The sequence below is a fragment of the Salvia splendens genome, chromosome 18 (genome assembly GCF_004379255.2).
Source record: "Salvia splendens isolate huo1 chromosome 18, SspV2, whole genome shotgun sequence".
NCBI lineage: Eukaryota > Viridiplantae > Streptophyta > Magnoliopsida > Lamiales > Lamiaceae > Salvia > Salvia splendens.
The window spans coordinates 11,834,616-11,853,063 of record NC_056049.1 but is presented as its reverse complement, the minus strand read 5'-3'; the positions used below and the strand labels follow the sequence as shown (position 1 = coordinate 11,853,063).

The window sequence follows — 18,448 nt, the reverse complement described above, 5'->3', positions numbered from 1 at the left end:
TGGATCACTCCTCGGACAACAATGTATTAGATCCCTGGAACTTTGCGGAGGCGGTGACAGATGTCGATCATTGCGAATGGGTGAAAGCAATGGATTCGGAACTACAATCTATGATATACAAAGACGTCTACGATTTGTCCGTCCTACCCGAAGGCTGTACTGCCATTGGGAGCAAGTGGATATATAAACGTAAACGTGGACCCGATGGACGACTTAAAGTCTTCAAGGCAAGACTAGTGGCTAAGGGGTACACCCAAAAGGAAGGTGTCGATTACGACGAGACTTTCTCCCTCAAATCGATCCGGATACTGTTGTCTATAGCAGCTTACATGGATTGGGATGTATGGCAGATGGACGTTAAGACTGCATTTCTAAATGGCAGTCTTGAGGAGACCATCTATATAGAACAACTCGAAGGATATGCCATAGAGGGCAAAGAACACATGGTTTGGAAGCTTAAGAAGGCCATTTATGGCATTAAGCAAGCATCTAGATCGTGGAACCAGTGTTTCGATCAAACTGTTCGCACGTTTGGATTCGAAAAGTGCCCAAATGAAAGCTGCGTGTATAAGAAGGTTGAAAAGGGGAATCTAGTGTTCTTAGTATTATATGTAGATGACATTCTTCTAATTGGAAACATTAAAAAGATGTTGTCATCAGTCCGAACATGGTTATCAAACCAGTTCGAGATGAAGGATATGGGAGACGCGGGACACATCCTCGGGATCAAGGTTCTTCGGAATCGAGAAAAGAAGATGTTGTGCTTATCTCAAGAATCTTACATCGACACAGTACTTAGTCGTTTTAGCATGCAGGACGCCAAGAAAGGTTTCTTACCTTTTAGACATGGCATCCATCTATCTCAAGAGATGTGCCCTAAAACACCGTCTGAGATACAAGCAATGAGAAGGATTCTATATGCTTCGGCAGTTGGAAGTCTCATGTATGATATGCTTTGTACAAGGCCTGATATTTGCTTTGTTGTTGGCATGATGGCAAGATATCAGTCGAATCCAGGCCAATGACATTGGACTTCTGTAAAGAACATACTCAAGTACCTTAAACGGACTAAGGACTATGCTCTAGTTTACAATGCAGTCGAGCTCTGTCCTTTGGGATATACTAATTCAGACTTTCAAGCTGATCAGGACTCGAGAAAATCTACTTCAGGATATGTGTTCACCTTAGGAGGTGGAGCCGTAATTTGGAAGAGTGTGAAGCAGAAATGCATCGCGGACTCGACCATGGAAGCCGAGTATGTGGCCGCTTCGGAGGCTGCAAAAGAGGCAGTATGGTTCATCACGGTTACGAATCTACCCAAGAGCAGAAATGCATCAAGAACTTCCTTATGGATTTAGGTGTGTTTACGAATCTGCCCAAGAGCATCACGGTTTATTGTGACAATTCTGGTGCTGTGGCAAATTCGAAGGAACCGAGAGCTCACAAAGCGAGCAAACACACAGAGCGGAAGTATCATATCATAAGAGATATAGTGCAGAGAGGAGACATACAAGTGGTCAAGATTGCGTCAGAGAACAACCTGGCAAACGGACTAAGGACTATGCTCTAGTTTACAATGCAGTCGAGCTCTGTCCTTTGGGATATACTAATTCAGACTTTCAAGCTGATCAGGACTCGAGAAAATCTACTTCAGGATATGTGTTCATCTTAGGAGGTGGAGCCGTAATTTGGAAGAGTGTGAAGCAGAAATGCATCGCGGACTCGACCATGGAAGCCGAGTATGTGGCCGCTTCGGAGGCTGCAAAAGAGGCAGTATGGTTCATCACGGTTACGAATCTACCCAAGAGCAGAAATGCATCAAGAACTTCCTTATGGATTTAGGTGTGTTTACGAATCTGCCCAAGAGCATCACGGTTTATTGTGGCAATTCTGGTGCTGTGGCAAATTCGAAGGAACCGAGAGCTCACAAAGCGAGCAAACACACAGAGCGGAAGTATCATATCATAAGAGATATAGTGCAGAGAGGAGACATACAAGTGGTCAAGATTGCGTCAGAGAACAACCTGGCAGGTCCTTTTACAAAGGCATTGGCGGTAAAACCGTTCGAGAGCCACGTTGAAGGGATGGGAGTTCGACTCATTCAAGACCTCAATTCGCTTTCAGTATAAGTGGGAGAAATTTGACGCGTGTGCACTACTGTTTTGTATACTCGAAAGCTGTTTTGAGTATAAGTGGGAGATTGTTAGGGTTTGTATACTAGAAATCACCTTTCGAGTGATTAAATACTGTAAAACTCTAATAATTAATTTTCAATGAATGCAACAGATTATTTTTGTCGTAGTGTTGTTATGTTTTACATTTAATGGATGTTTAATGCATATTTAAATGTATAAGTCAACACAACAAAGTCTAAGTCTATGTTTTAGTTGACCGGTTGTGGGCTGCGCTCAATTTAAGGTACGCGGTAAGTTCTGAACAAAGAAAAATAAGAATTTCACAACCTAGATAGGCCTAGACTACCTATTGTGAAAGGTTGCAATGTCAGTCCGATTATTTCTAAGCCTTATTGAAATATGATGACATTGGTGTGGTATAGCACTGAATGGATCTAACAGCAAGATGAGTCTTTATGTTATCTACTGAAAGACGAGGTCTTGATAACTAATTTCTTAATCAATGTACGTTAGCATTGAGCATACGATATTGAGTATCTACTACTTTGACTTACCAAAGGTGCGGGTTTTTCGTCACCCAACGATCCAGGTATATTGGGTAGTGGTGATCATTATCTGGCGGTGCTAGGATTGCTATTATATTGAATCGCGCGCGAGGAGAGTCTCGTTTGATAACATCCACAAGAGGAGCTCGAAACAAGGTTTTATTATTCGGAACCTAGCTAGTTGGAGTTTGATTACTCTATGAATAATAAATAAGAGTTTCTTGCTAAGTCCACTCTTGGAGATTAAAATATATTAATTAATTAAGTCTGTAGCAGACATTAATTAAATAATTGATGTTTCTATCTTAAGCGCGGGAAATGAAATAAACAAATTAAAGGAAACCCGGAGCACTTGTAATTTCGGATTTGGAAAGGCAGTGCAATATTACTTCTGCAGTGGCTGCTTGTAATATTCCAATATAAGCTTGTATTAAATTGTGGGTTCAATTTAATTAGTAAAAAGCTAATTGGGTGAGGTCATGTCCAAATTCTTCCTTAGATCACTGACTGGGCCAAATATGTGACTTAATATAAATAGGAGAATAAAGGAGACAGAAAAGATAATTATTCTCATTAAAAATTTTCGTCCCCTCCGTTTTGAGAGAGACAGTTTGAAAATTACTTCTTCCGTGAGTAGAGTTCTATTTTCGTTATTCGAGTCCTAGTATTCTGGTGAGATTTGCCCACACAAATATCAGTATACAGTCCGGGACACCAGTCAGAAGATCCGAGGTTGAGTTCTGAAGATCTTCACGTGGAGAAGACGCAAGCCATCTTCGATTCTTTGGAGAATCAACAAGGTAAATTGACTGACTCCGTAGTATGCATGTTTTAGGATTTATTTGTTCTAAAGCATGATTTAAATTCAAGTTACGAGCATGATACATGTGATAATTGCGCGAATAGAATTTGTCTAAGTAATCTGCTAAATAGATTAAATTCATGTGATCGGTTTTGTTATGCACGCTTCCGCTGCCAACCCCTTCAAATAGAGCCTTCATTGTGATCCTCCACAAGCCGAAATTTGTCTTCCCATTGAATTTTTCTATCTCAAAACGCGCCATTGCCATCAAACTCGATGCTTCCCACTTGTTGATGTTTGGCGATAATAATAGATGAACGACGAGCAATAATCGGTAGCTTCCAAAGCCAATCATCCAGGAACCCAATCATCCACGAAAGTTGAGGATTCTTAGTATCATGAGGCTTATAATCTTTAGAAGTTTGTTTGATGATAACTTATCTAATGCCAAGAAGGTAGCTTCCAAAGCCTCCTATAATTATTGGATTTGAGTGTCAGTAACACATAGTATAATTAGTGTGTGTGTGTGTGAGACCATTATAGGCCACAACGGAAGTCTGAACTATGCAGTTCTCCTTCCTAGTAAATGGTTGCATGATAAATCCACATTCTCGAGAAATTTGGTTGGCGGCTTGACAAAGAAGAACCCGAGGAGTATATGTTGAGCGGAAGTACAAGAAGTAACTATGAACGCTCCAAGAATCAACTGCTTCTGACACGACGACAGCTCCTAGCTCTCAAACAACCTCTCTATCAATTCATCCCCACCTCTTGCTGCCGCCAACCTATAAAGTATCTACCTCATCCCAATCGCTGGACACAACGACAGCTGCTAGCTCATCTCGATCGCTCGATTCCCAATCCATAATGATTCTTAATGGTTTTGAAATTTGCGTCGCTTTTGGGGAGTTAATAGCAATTTGAAGCTTTAACCGATTTTTTTTCTCTGTAATTTTAAATTCTTTCAATAAAAACTGTGTAATAATAAAGAATTTTCATTGTATATAAAAGGTGGAATTTTTTTTTAGTGTTACTTAAAATGACGATTCTTAGAAAACTGCACACCAGAAAGATGCACGTCATGCAATTCCTAAAATTTTGACACAGCTAGGAAACTGCTCTCTTTAAAATGACCATTTTTTATATGGATTTTCTATTTAATTTTTAGTATAATATAATGGAGAGGAAAATATAATTAATTTATTTAGAAAATAAAAGAGTTATTCTAAATATGCTTGTCATGCCTCTTTCTAATGTTGAATGTATAACTATATATATGGAGTACAGAGTAATAATTTATTGATAACTATATATTGAATAACCTAATACCATGTATACAATTTAGTGATAACTAGTATATATTGAATAATTTATGAACTTTACAATATTAATCCAACAATAGTCGAAAATCTATAATTATTTCCTTTTTTTTCTAAATATGTATGTCTTGCTCAAGGTCTGTACAACATTCGTTTTCGTGTGCTTCGTTGTGGCACCGAGGCCGAGATGAGGGGGTTCACTCCCATTCCTTTCACTATGGGGATCCCGTTCATTGCCAGAGGCAAATTACACAGTTGATATGTGTGTTGGAAGCTTGATTCTTCTCATTTGCGAGAGGGTCAACAAAGCGGTAGCAAATTCGCAAAGAACGTTACATTTGACTCCCATGTAATAAAAGCAAAGTCAAATCATACTATCTAGTATCTAAACTCAAGAAGATAGAAGAGGACGAGTTGGGCCTGCTTGCTATCTATGACGAGCATATGGGGCACGATGTTGCAAACTACTTGCAACAACAATATTCTTAAGCAGGGTGGTGACATAATAATCGCACGAACGAACACCTATTAGATGGCCGATAAGGAAATATTAGAGAAGTCACAAGAACTGGGGAAAGTAGGGTCGACAGCTGTAAATGCAATTAACGGACAAAAGCTCGTAGTCATTAGCAAAAAAGGCATCGCGAAACAATTATTTGTTCACGACCCTAGCAGGGAAAGGAAGTTGATCGAGAGCAATCTAAGAGAGGCTTCGTGTCAAACCTACCAGAGCCTTCGTTTTGATCGACTTTTTCTTTCACAAAGTAAGCTACGTAGGGTATGAATTAAATTGCAAGAAACCGAATTTTATTTTTTTTCTACCCTTGATTTATGCAGAATTGATAAACAAATAAATTAGAGAATTAATAAAGTTGTGTTTAGTTGATAAAATGAAAATAAATAAAGTACAAGAGATAATAAAATAAGGGAGAGAAGAAAGAGTGAAATTATAAAGAGAATAAAGTAATTAAGTGAAGTTTTTTTTTTGCCATAAAATAAAATGACTCAAGTAATTTGGTACAATTTAAAATGAAATACAACTCAAATAACTTGAGATTGAGTTAGTATGATCCTGGAAGGTGCACAAAACGAATATTCAGAAAAACGCACGACACCCATATTTAGAAAGGGGTGTGGATAGTGTGTTTTGTGAGTTGGCCATTATATATACTAGTGTCACATATGTGCTATGCACATATTATGGTATTTCAAAATATTAAATTCTGATTATAATTAGAACAATAAAAATATTATTATTATTATTATTATTATTATTATTATTATATTAAAGTTGTAAACAAAAAATCTACCTATGTAATAACAAGGAAAAAAAATGAGTAGCAAAATTTTAGTTAAACATATGAGAATTAAAATATATAATGTTCGAAATAAATCACATAATATAATGTTCGAATGTTAAACAATGGAGGAGAAGATAAAAAGCAATCACAATAAATAATTAAATAATGTTGTGATTACTCCTAATTATTACTCCGCGTCCCACATTAGGAGTCCTGTTGACTTTTCTGCATTCGTTTTATAAGCCTATTAATGACAACTGGATTTTCAACTACATTTTGGATTTGTGACATAATGATCTATAAACACAATGTAGTTCCCCTAAAAAATGGTAATCCTTCCATCCTATTAGAGTTGAGTCATATTTTTCTTTGGGCAAATTGAGTCACGAACTTTCGAAATAGTTTGGTTTTTCCCGTTATTTTTAAAAGTTGCAAGAAAAGTCATGAACTTTACATCCGAGTGCCGATTTCCTGAGTCGGGTATTCTGACCATCCGTGTGCTGACGTGTAACTTTTAGCTGATGTGGCGGATGATTAGGATGTTGACTGTGAGATTAAATGGTTTTTTAATTTTTTTTTCCTTTCTTTTCCCCTAATTTGCTAACTAAAGAATTAAAAGAAACTAACGCAAATTTGCAAACTCTCTCGCCGCTTTCTTCACCGCTTCCATTCCGGGAATCAACGGCGCCATGCTCGGCTCCACGATTTTATCCGACGGCAACGCCTACTCCAACCCAACCACATCCCCCTGCAGCACCGACGCCACCAGAGCCCCCGCCTGGCTGCAATTCCAGACGTGATTCGACATCGAGACCTCCGGCCGCAGCGCCGCCTTGATCTCCTTCGTCGGAGCTTCGAATTTCGGATTCAAAGGCGCAAAATACAAACGCTTCTCGCTAGGGAAATTGGGCTGAATCAATTCCAAGGGCTCGTAGCTTCGGATCAAAACGAAACCCCCCAAAATCGAGGGGGCCACATTGTCGGCGTGGTAGCCGGAGACCTTCGCTTCCAATTCCAATCCAGCAATCACGAGCTCCGATTGAGAGAGAGGGGCGCCGAATAGCTCATTGACGGAGGCTGAGGCGGCGCTGGAGCCGATGCCGCTGCCGAGGGGGAGGCCCTTGTCGAGGGAGAAGGAGAGGCCGACAGGAGGAATTGCAGATGGAAGTCATTTTGTGCTTGTAAAAACGACGTCGTTTTGTCTAGTGCCATCAATATGCCAAGTCATCCCTCCGGCGTGCCACATAGGATAAGTTTCTGCCGGAAATGTATCTGATCGGGTCGGATGAGAAATTTGTATAACCCGGTACAGTTCATGACTTTTCATGCAACTTTTAAAGTTTATGGCAAAAACCAAACTATTTCAAAAGTTGGTGACTTTATAGGCAATTTGCCCTTTTTATTTTGCAAAATTGTACACTTAATTTTTTTTTTATTTCGTAGTCTAGTATACTTTATTTTCTCATAGTTCTCGTACTTTATTCTTGTTTCACACGCCCTCCGTTTTAAAATACTTTTAGACATTTTTTTTGGGCACGAAACATAAGAAACTGGTGTTGTAAATGTTAGAGTGGAGAGAGTAAGTAAGAGAGATTATAAAGTAGAGATGATAAAGTAGAGAGAGTAAAGTATGCGATATGCTAATTTTTTGCCTAAAAAAATGATTCAACTACATTGAGACAACCAAAAAAGTAATACTACGACTCAACTACTTTAGGAGGGAGTATAACTTACTATATATTTACTACGACTCAACTACTTTAGGAGGGAGTATAACTTACTATATATTTATTTCTTTATTTTTGTGTCCAAATGAAATACTTCAACACTAATGGAATAAGGGTTAATTTTTGTGTCCAAATGAACTACTTCAACACTAATGGAATAAGGGAATAAGGAGAGTACTATTTCTGTTCTTTTATACTTGACTCACTTATTTTTTGCACTCATTTTAGAAAAAGATTTACCAATAAAAAAATTTGAAACATTGAATGATGAGAGGAAAGTACAGAAAACAATTTATAAGAATAACACTGATTGTAGGTGGAGTTAGACTAGGAGATAATTTATACAAATGTTTTATTATAATTTTATATTAGTAAAGAATAAAGTTTATATAAAGAATATAAAAACTTTTATTCGGTTTTATTTTAATGCATTCAGTCACTATTAACCTTTTGCCTACTTGATGTAAAAAATATAAAATAATGATTAAATTTTTATGCCAACATAAAATAACGGTAAACTTTTTTATATTAGTATAAAATTATATATTCCATCCGTCCCTAAAGAATATGCAATTTAGGTTCGAAATAGGTTTTAATGCAAAATTGGAAAAGTAAGAGAGAGAGGTAGAAAGAAAAGTAATTAAAGTATTGTTAGTGGAGAATGGATCCCACCTCATTAGAGTGAAAATAGTTTTCAAAATTGGAAATTGCATATTCTTGTGGAATGAACTAAAAAGAAAAGAGTGCATATTTTTGTAGGACGGAGGGAGTATATTTTATGCAGGCAAAAACTTGATGTCGTCTATATATAATTGATGGAATGAATTAAAATAAAATATGAATGAAATGTTTTGTAACTTCTTTTGAGAATGTTTGACTTAAGGGAAATTAATAAAGTAAGAAAAGTATAAATAAAGTTGATTGAAATATTATTAGTTTAGAATAAAGTTTATTTCGTAAGAGAGAAAAAATGTCGAAAAATAAAGTAAATTTTGTGAGACGAACTAAACGAAAAATGAGACTATTATTTAGAGATAGGGTGAATAATATGAGTGAACTTTAAAATTTTTTATATCGACATAGTAATTGCGATGAGATAGTTTTCTACTTATTCACTCTTCATTTTATATTATTGAATAAAGATATACTCTCTCCATTTTCTCATAGTTATGTTATTTTTCGTTTTAGAGAATTTTCCTCATAGTTGAGTCATTTTTTATATATAGTAATAATTAACACTTTTTCTCATTCTTATTTCACCCTCTCTTACTTTATTTTTTGAAAAAGAGTTCACTTTTTACTTTTCTTTTATCTTAGTTTTATATCTATCTACCTAATATAATAAACATCCATTTCTTAAATTCGGTACTTAGATATAATAGAAGAGATAAGAGTATTACATATTACACTTTGTGTTGGGATTGAAATATATATATATGACACTTTATTTCCCACTTGCATCTGATTCAGTAAACTATGATAAATCATTATCTGGAATCTTTATAACATAAATAAATCTATAATAATTGATGTATCTCTTTCCTGTTTGTTCTGTTGCTGCTGCACATACAAAAACAGAAGGAAGAAACCAAACAAGAAGAAGACATTGGTTTTGGATGAGGTGAGAGCTGCGGCCATGGCTACCGACTTCATATCCATTCCTTTGATCGGTAATACTACTAATAGCACCTTAATTTACCGAATTGCTACAGTATACTACTGTTCTATTGATAGATCTTCACCAATTGTAACAGATATTAGTCCGCTAGTGGAGAAATGGGATGATCCGAACCCGATCCGAGATGAAAGAGTTGCAGAAGTTGTACAACAGCTGGATAAAGCTTGCAGAGAAGCTGGCTTCTTTTATGTGGTAATTGTATACCTTTTTCTTCTTTTCTCTGTGGAATTCATGCTGATTTTGTATATCAATGCTTTTCAATTGTGATGTTGCGTTGATTACAAAGTTAAATTGATATGTGTCTCTTCCATGTTTCTTAGATTTTTCTTAGATTGGTAAATGAATTTAAATTTAAAGAAAAATTTAAAAAAGCATTGTTTCTAAGAGTGTTATTTTACTGATTTTGCAGAAGGGGCATGGGATTCCGGATTCTGTTTTGAAAGAAATTAGAAGTATATCTCGCCAGTTTTTCGATTTGCCATATGAAGAGAAACTCAAAATAAAACTCTCTCCAGCAACGGGATACAGGTCTCTGAAGCATGTAATGGCCGCAGTTGTTGTAATTGATGTGGTTTTCTAACTGAGAATGTGGATGAATGCAGAGGATACCAACAGGTCGGAGAGAACATTACCAAAGGCGTTCCCGACATGCATGAAGCTATTGATGTAGGTTTGGTTTGGATTCGTGTTCCATCATTGATTACTGCTGATTTATTCTATCTTAGTGATAATGTAGTTTCTTTTCAGCATATCATTTTAGGTTGCATTTTCACAGTATTTTCATATTTCAAATGTGACCTGATTCCTATATTTCGATATTATGACACTTGTTTTGCATCCTTACATGTTTTGCACTTATATTTTGTATTGTTGATTCTGAAAAACACAGTGCTACAAAGAAGTGGAACCTGGAATGTATGGAGGCTTTGGTGAAATTATGGAAGGATGTAATAAATGGTAATTATTTGCATCTAACGAAACTTAATGTATCTCGTTTTTCCTTAGTTTCAGTCATCTCAAATTCTAGATTGTGTGCTTAACATATGCTTGTTGATCGACTTGAATTCACTGATCCATTGCAAGTACTATAAGTTTCTTTAACTCTTGAATATTGATGCATGAAGGGAGACAGAAAAATGAATGGTGAGGAAACTTGTTTTGATGTGTGCTTGTTGAATCTATTCCTATTTGCAGGCCAAGTGATCCTCCTCGTTTTAAAAATTTAATGGAGGACTATGTCAGTCGTTGCACAGGTGATAAATCGGTAAAATTTATGCATCTTGATACCTGTTTTGTGTCTGCAATGAACGACGTAGACGAGTTGCATTATTGCAGATTTATCAAGAAAGATATTAAGGGGAATAGCTCTGGCATTGGGCGGGCCTTTGGATATGTTCGAAGGTAATTTAGCAGGGGATCCATTCTGGGTGCTTCGCATAATTGGTTATCCTGCTGTCTCCCACTCCAGTTGCAAGCAAATGCCCGATGCCAAAAATGATATCGGATGGTAAGTTGTTGAGCCTCTTGCTTTCACCTCCTCTACTTACTGGCTTCTCTAATGTTTGGTGCTTCCGTGCTGCTGCATTGCTCACCCCTCTCACTTCAACAAATTCAGCGGAGCACACACTGACTATGGTAATGTTTGTGGTCATTACACAATCATCTCTTAATGCGTTTATGAATCTAAACTGGCTTTTTGCTTCAAATAGGTTTACTAACATTGGTTAATCAAGACTATGATATAACTGCGCTGCAGGTACGTGCTTTCCTCCCTCGTTCCAGAAACATATTTGTTGCTAACAAATACAAATTCCCTTTTCAGCCAATACCTTATGGCCTTTTGAGTTGTAGGTTAGAAACATCGATGGGGACTGGATACCGGCTGCACCTGTTCCGGGCACATTCGTGTGCAATATAGGCGACATGCTGAAGGTACATACCGCCCACCTCTCTTTCCAATCACACACACATGTATATTTATTCTGGATGTCGGGAAGCTGCAGATAATAACGAATGGGTTATACGAATCAACTGTGCATCGGGTGATAAATAAGTCTGCAAAATTTCGAGTCTGTGTGGCATATTTCTATGAGGTCGAATCTCGCCCCGTTTCATGCTTCTTCTATACATACCTCACAAGTAACAGTTGATCGTTCTAATGGTTTATTTCAGACAAACTATGATGCCGTTGTACAACCAGAGGAGATATGCGTGCAGAGGAGTGGTGGCGCCAAAAAGTTTGATGAGGCTGTTTATGGGAAGCATTTGGTGAGCAAAGTGGTCAACAATTTTGTTGTCTAGTTTTTGCAGCGGAACTTTGTGTTGTATGTGTATTCCTCTTGCTTCTCATGTTTAATGTTTTAACATTTGATGATCCCTGGTGTGTGATTTAAATGTTAATATACTTTTTAAACTATATATTATAAATTGTGAATTGCAAACAGTGTAACCATATTTTGGCTTTCTTAATTTTGGGGTCATACTTTAAAATTTACATTGAAAGTAGGGATATGTTTGGTTAGAAATTAGTTCCTAAAATGATTTGCAGGTTTGTATGTTGATTTTGTTTTTGTAGTAAAATATGTTTGAAATTTGAATGAACAAATTTGCCCCTGAAATTTTAATATATTTTCAAATTTTTTTTTTTTTCACGGGCTTTGTAATTTAGTCCCGCCACTAATACAAGAGCGACTCCTGCCAAGTTCTTGAACTTGAACTTGTAACGATGCTTTGATTAAATCGAGATTAAAGGAAAAATTGGTTCTAAATACTCCCTCCGTCTGTGAAATGTTGTCCAATTTTTTATTTATTTTAATCCGTCTGCAAAATGTTGTCCACTTTTATGCCTTAGTTAGTTTTGGGGATTTTGAGGAAAATGTGTCTACATCAGAGGAGATAATTTTGGTAAAATTTAATCTTCATTTAGGCTTAAAATTTTTTTACCTAAATTTTGTTCCCCTTTGCAATTTCAAAATTTTCCCCGCTAACTTTAGGAGTTATTTTGGTTTGCACTAATCCCCCTTCTCTCCTCTACGCTACAATGTTGTAGAGTGAAACAACCACCTGAAGAGCTGATTTACAAAGAAAACGAGGATGCAAAGGGAGAAGAAAGACTGTCCACCCAATGGCTTGATGAAGAAAATGCCTCCACACTTGCAAACGATGGAGTTATGAAAATGGCTGCAACAACACAGCAGGCTACCCACTCAAGGAAAAGAGGCTGAACAGCCCAAGCCATGACATGTGCAAGATCCCATGAAGTGTAGAAGCTGCCCTTCCCGGCACACTCGATGACCCCCTTGTTTTTCTTTTATTTTATTTTTTGTTTATTGGTCTGTGTTGTGTTTTGAGTTTGCTTCCACACTAAGCCCCAACTTGCTGACGAGCAGTAAGGCTTTAGTGTGAGGAGGGCTTTGTGTTTTATGTTGTTTGTTTGTTTTGTGTAAGAAGCCTGTAACGGCAAGGTGCTTCTCCATCCACAGCACAAGGCGCGGGCAGCTGAAGACCGCTTGGAAGAGATGAATCGAACCCCAAAACCGCTGACTCTAGGAGGGATCAGCCAAGGAAATGACCACCCGCACGACCAAGTATTTTAAGTTTATGTTTTTAATTTTCTGTACATATGTGTGTCTGTTTTCCTTGCGTATCTTCACCGCACTTAGCCTGGTGCCCAGTCTAAGTGTTAGAAGTTTGTTTGTGTTTATGTGTTTTCTTTGGTAAGTATTGATGTCTTCTCCCACTTAGCCCGATGTTTGGTCTAAGTGTGACAAGTTTGTGTATGTTGATATGGTTTTGTATGTTTTAAAAGTGCAGCACTTACTACTCTTTTCCACTTTATCGTGTTAGCTTGAGGGTAAACAAAGATCAAGTGAGAGGGGGGAGTAGTGTGGAGTATATGCTCGACTGGACTGTGTGTGTTGTCTGTTGTGCCTGATTTATCTTGATCAAATTGAACGAAGCATGTCAAATCTTGAATTGATCAGTTGATAGGTCAATTGGTAGGATAGTTAAGTCAGTTGAGTGTGTCAAGTATGTGTGTTCAGTTGTGATTAAGAAAATATGTATGAGCTGGGAATAACAGAAGGCATAAAACCCTCAGTGAGAGTGAACGAAGAAGGAAGTGCATGTTGAATTGTGAGACCCCTCTTGCTAAAAATAAGTTGAAATCAGTCTAGAGGAAGTAAGAACGATGGAAGAGCCCAAATTTTTAACCAATTGTGAAGCCCTCCAAAGTGAGTTATAAGCCAGAGTAGAACACTTTCTACTGAAATAAAAAAAATTAGAGAGGCTGCCACTTGATGCTGAGAGGGAAATGACATAGGCTAGCAAGGACTAAAGGCAATAAGAAATAACCAGTTGGGCTATTCTCTTTCGAACCAGATAAACCCGCCTCATTGTAAGGGCACCCCTTAGTTACCCCATTTTGAACCTTCATTTCGAATTCATCCTCCTTTGAAACCATGAGGCTCCATGCCATGTGAGTTAGGGGATAGAACGGAGCAGCTAACCAACTGGGGATAGAAGGGATGGAAAAGAAAGATTTACAGCCAAGCAGGTAGAAAAAAAGGAAAAGGGCAGGAATTTATAATCTGGCCCGGAAAAAAAAAGAGAGAAATAGGTAAATAAAGGGTAGGAGAAAGTGTAACCTGACCAAAAAAAATCAGTTTAGACAAGGCTGGAAATAATGTAACCTGACCCTGTGGGAAAGGTTAGATGAATAAGGTCAAATGGCCAAAGGATATTGTCAATATGTGGGGGATCTTTTTGAAGATGTAATAGGGAGGCTGCTTCAATTTTGCTTCCGAGTTCACATGTCTTTCGTTGTTTCAAGTTTTTTATGAACCTATGACTCATAGGATCCTTACCTATTTACATCATAAACCCTGGCCTCATTACAACCCTAAGAAAGACCTTAAGGAACTAGTCTGTGCCTATGGAACTCAAGCATCAGTGGTATGACAAAATGAATGAGTGAATGGTCCTAACATCTCTGGTGATAAATGAGTGACCAAGTGAATCCAACAGTTAGTTAGAGTAGGGGCTATCTTGACGAACTAATAGGTTGATCAGACTGAACAAAAGAGGAGGGAGGAATTTGAGACTGCAAAATATTTGGAGTGACCTTAAGCTTGTAGGGAATATTGCCTGAAGTGGAGCCAGTGTCAAACATGGAGATGTAAATATTTGCTTAAGTGTTGCTTATGTGTGTCTGTCTGTGTTAATGTCTGTTGAGTCAGTTTAGTTTTATTTAGGAGTCGGTCAGGGACCCATGCATGTAACTTGCCCTTTTTATTATTGTTATTTCATACTTGAGGACAGGCATGGTTTAAGTGTGAGTAGTTTGACATGACTCGTTACAAGCATGGTTTATAGGGGTTTATTACACTAACCAGGGTGATAATGTGCGAAAAAGTGGTGAATTTAAGTGTGAAAGTACTAAAAAGTGTTGAAGCGGCAGAATGCATGAACAACTTAATCAACTCGGAAAATGAGCGAAAAATGGCCAAATCTGAAGACAAATTGATCAGTTGGAGACAAGCAATGGAGTCTGCCCAACCAGCAAGTTGATCAAGTGGAGTTCACCACATGAATGAGTTGATCAAGTGGAGTTCACCACATGAGATGACTGAGTTGATCAAGTGGAGTTCACCACATGACTGAGTTGATCAAGAGGAGTTCACCACATGAGATGACTGAGTTGATAAAGTGGAGTTCACCACATGACTGAGTTGATAAAGTGGAGTTCACCAAATGAGATGATTGAGTTGATCAAGAGGATCTCACCACACGAAGACGTATCTGCTGAATCATCCTCAATTACTTCAAGGGTAAATTGGTCAAATTGGACGAGAAGTTGCCTTAGGGTTGAGGTTGAAGCCGCCCTTTAAATAGAAGCTTTCCACGATGAAGAGGCAGCGCTTAACGCTATCGTAGTTTAGGTAGGAAGCTCTCATAGGCGCTTAACGCCACCGCTTCCTTAGCTTAGTTCCGTGGTTTCGACGGAGGAATTGACAACTCCGACGTCGGGATTACGTTTTATTTCATGTTTTCAAGACTTTAGTGTAGATTTACAGTGTGTTGGCCATTTCAACGGTGGAATTGACTCCTCCATCGTAGAAGCTCCTTCACACCTTGCTTTCTAGTTAGATTAAATGGTTTCAACCGAAGAATTGACGACTCCGCCGTTGGATCTCAGTTTATTTCAGTTTTATGAAGCTTTGGTTTATTTTGATGTTGATGATGTTATTTACTCATGTTTCTGAAATGATTTCAAGCATTTCTTTGTTTCAAGTTGCCATTAGGTTAGGAATTTTTTTTGCTTGCCCCGTCTCTGATCTCAGTTCCATGTTTTCCCCAAAGCTTTCAAAACACTCCTGCTCATTTTATTTGGATTTAGTTTAAGCTCTCAAACTCAAATTTTCATGTTTAAAGTTCAAGTTCCCACTCTAGTGTTTAGGTCCATGTTCCATCTCTCAAGGCGTGGTGGCTAACACCAACCCCGTGTCATAGAATCGATCTTGAGTAGGTCCCTAGTCTATGTGGTTCGACCCCTCTCTTGCCGCTTATACTTAGTAATATTTGTTGCAAAAGTGGGAAACTATAAATCTTTTTAAAGTACGGACACGTGCCTACGACACACGTGCAAAACCCCTCTCTTCATCGACCATAAATCTTCTGACTGGTTCCTGAACTATATCCTGATATCAGTGTGGGCTGATCTCACCAGGATACTAGGACTTAAATAAAGAAGACAGAAATTCCTCACGGAGTAGGAGAAGGGGAAAAATCATCCCCTATAGTAGAGAGGAGAGGGACGAAAATTTGAGAGAGAAATAAGTGTATTTTCTGTCTCCTTTATTCTCCTATTTATATTAAGTTACATATTGATCCCAGTCATGGATCTATTGAAGGTTTTAGATATAACATCCCCCAATTAGCATTTTACTAATTAAATTGAACCCACAATTTAATACAAGCTTAGATTGGAATATTATTATTAGCCACTACAATAATAATATTGCACTGCCCATCCAAATTCAAAATTACAAGTAATCCGGGTTTCCGTTTTGTTTATTGTTCATTTTTCGTGCTTAAGATATAAATGACCAGTAATTAATTAGTGTCTGCTATAGACTTAATTAATTAACATATTTTCATTCCAAGAGTAGACTTAGCAAGAAACGCTTATTTATTATTCATAGAATAATTAAATTCCAACTAACTAGGTTCCGAATAATAAAGCCTTATTTTGAGCTCCACTTGAGGACATTATCAAACGAGACTCACCTTGCGCATGATTCAATATAATAGCAATCCTAGCACCGCTAGATATTAATCACTACTACCCAATATATCAGGATTATTGGGTTGCGAAAAACCCACACCATTTGATATGTCAAAATAATGCATAATCAATACCGTATGCTCAATAAATATTTCTTTGTTCAGAACTGTGGACGTCGCCCACAACCGGTCTACTAAAACAAAGACTTAGACTTTGTTAAGTTTCTTATACATTTAAATATGTAATAAACAACCATTAAATGTAAAACATTACAACGTTATGACAAAAATAATTTGTTTTATATATTGAAAAAATAAAAAAGATTATTTACAGTTTTCAGTCACTCGAAAGGTGATTTCTAGTATACAAACTCTAACACTTACTGATATCTATCAAGGAAAGTATCTAAACAGAATGCAACACAGAAAAAGAGAAGTTGTGCCATCAAAACTGTTGTGGTTGCACCGCCGATCTCGCACACAATCGATGAACAAGAAAGTAAAGCACACAAAGGGTTTACGTGGTTCGGCAAAGGTTGCCTACGTCCACAGAGAAGATGATCAGAGTTTATTGATCTAGCTCACAGACACAAGACTCTCGCACTCTACAATTGAAACGCCAATGACTAATCTCAAGCAAGGCTTCTACTATCAAATGTGTGTGTGTATGTGTGTGTTCTCTCTCTCTCTGCAGATTCAATCTCACAAGCTTATATATGTGCTATGTGATTACAAGAATGAGAAAACTAACTAACTTCTTGAAAGCAAGAATCAGTTACAACCACTGCCTTCCAACGGCTACTTCCAGCTCCTCACTTCTTGATCTTTCACCCGAGCTTCAACTGCTCTTTCTCTTCAGCATGATCAACTCATCTCTTCAGCTTGATCAATTCAGGTTGCAGGAGCATAACTCACAATCCTCCACCTTGATCCTGCAAACCAAATCAGTATCTAACTCCCTTCTCAATTTTTCAGAAGCTCAATATTCCACAACCTCCACCAATTCCAAGCAATGCTTGAATTTTGAAACTGGTAGAGACTTAGTTAACATATCTGAAGCATTATCCTCAGTAGGGACTTTCTCAACTCTTATTCTCTTATTCTAAATTTCATCCCTGATGAAGTGCCTTCTAATGTCAATATGCTTACTCTTTTCATGAAACATCTGGTGTTTTGCCAAACATATGGCTGAGTTACTATCACAATTTATCTTTTGTCCTTCCACATGAATATCAAAATCCTCAAGGATCCCATGCAACCATTTTCTTTCCTTTGCAGCCTCTGTTAGTGCAGTATACTCAGCCTCTGTTGTGGACAAAGCAGCCACAGATTGCAAGTTAGACTTCTAACTGAATGTTGTTCCATATAGAGTGAATACATAGCCACTTTGAGACTTCCTTTTGCCCAGATTAGCTGCATAATCTGAGTCACAAAAGCCTTCAAGAATTTCATGCTTCTCTGACCAAGCTCCATCTCCAAACTTCAAACCCACATTCATTGAACCCTTTAAATATTTTAGGATCCATTTCAAAGCATTCCAATGCTCTCTGCCTGGATCAAATACATCACATTGCCCACTATATTTGGATATGGTATCAGCCTCATTTCTTTTCTATCTTCAGTTGAATTTGGGATTTGTTCCTTGTTGAGCCTGAAA

The 18,448-nt window shown here is 37.6% G+C and overlaps 1 protein-coding gene and 1 pseudogene across 3 annotated transcripts; one reads left to right on the top strand and one right to left on the bottom strand.

Annotated features, from left to right (window-relative positions):
• Positions 1 to 6,724: 6,724 nt before the first annotated feature.
• Positions 6,725 to 7,270, bottom strand: LOC121776743 (annotated as a pseudogene).
• Positions 7,271 to 9,308: 2,038 nt separating this feature from the next.
• Positions 9,309 to 15,739, top strand: LOC121775828 (probable 2-oxoglutarate-dependent dioxygenase At3g50210). 3 transcript variants are annotated; one of them, XR_006045196.1, is made up of 14 exons: positions 9,309 to 9,499; positions 9,584 to 9,699; positions 9,917 to 10,035; positions 10,110 to 10,173; positions 10,397 to 10,464; positions 10,702 to 10,760; positions 10,843 to 11,014; positions 11,123 to 11,142; positions 11,217 to 11,263; positions 11,359 to 11,439; positions 11,511 to 11,600; positions 11,680 to 11,775; positions 12,557 to 13,094; positions 14,901 to 15,739. XR_006045196.1 is itself a non-coding variant. In XM_042172895.1 (13 exons), the coding sequence occupies exons 1-13, from the start codon at positions 9,466 to 9,468 to the stop codon at positions 12,572 to 12,574; spliced, it is 984 nt and encodes a 327-aa protein (XP_042028829.1). In that variant the 5' UTR covers positions 9,309 to 9,465; the 3' UTR covers positions 12,575 to 15,739. The 3 variants fall into 3 exon arrangements, 2 of the variants coding, with proteins under 2 accessions (XP_042028829.1, XP_042028828.1); XM_042172895.1 differs by having other exon boundaries at positions 12,557 to 15,739; XM_042172894.1 differs by lacking the exons at positions 12,557 to 13,094; positions 14,901 to 15,739 and having other exon boundaries at positions 11,680 to 11,976.
• Positions 15,740 to 18,448: the final 2,709 nt, after the last annotated feature.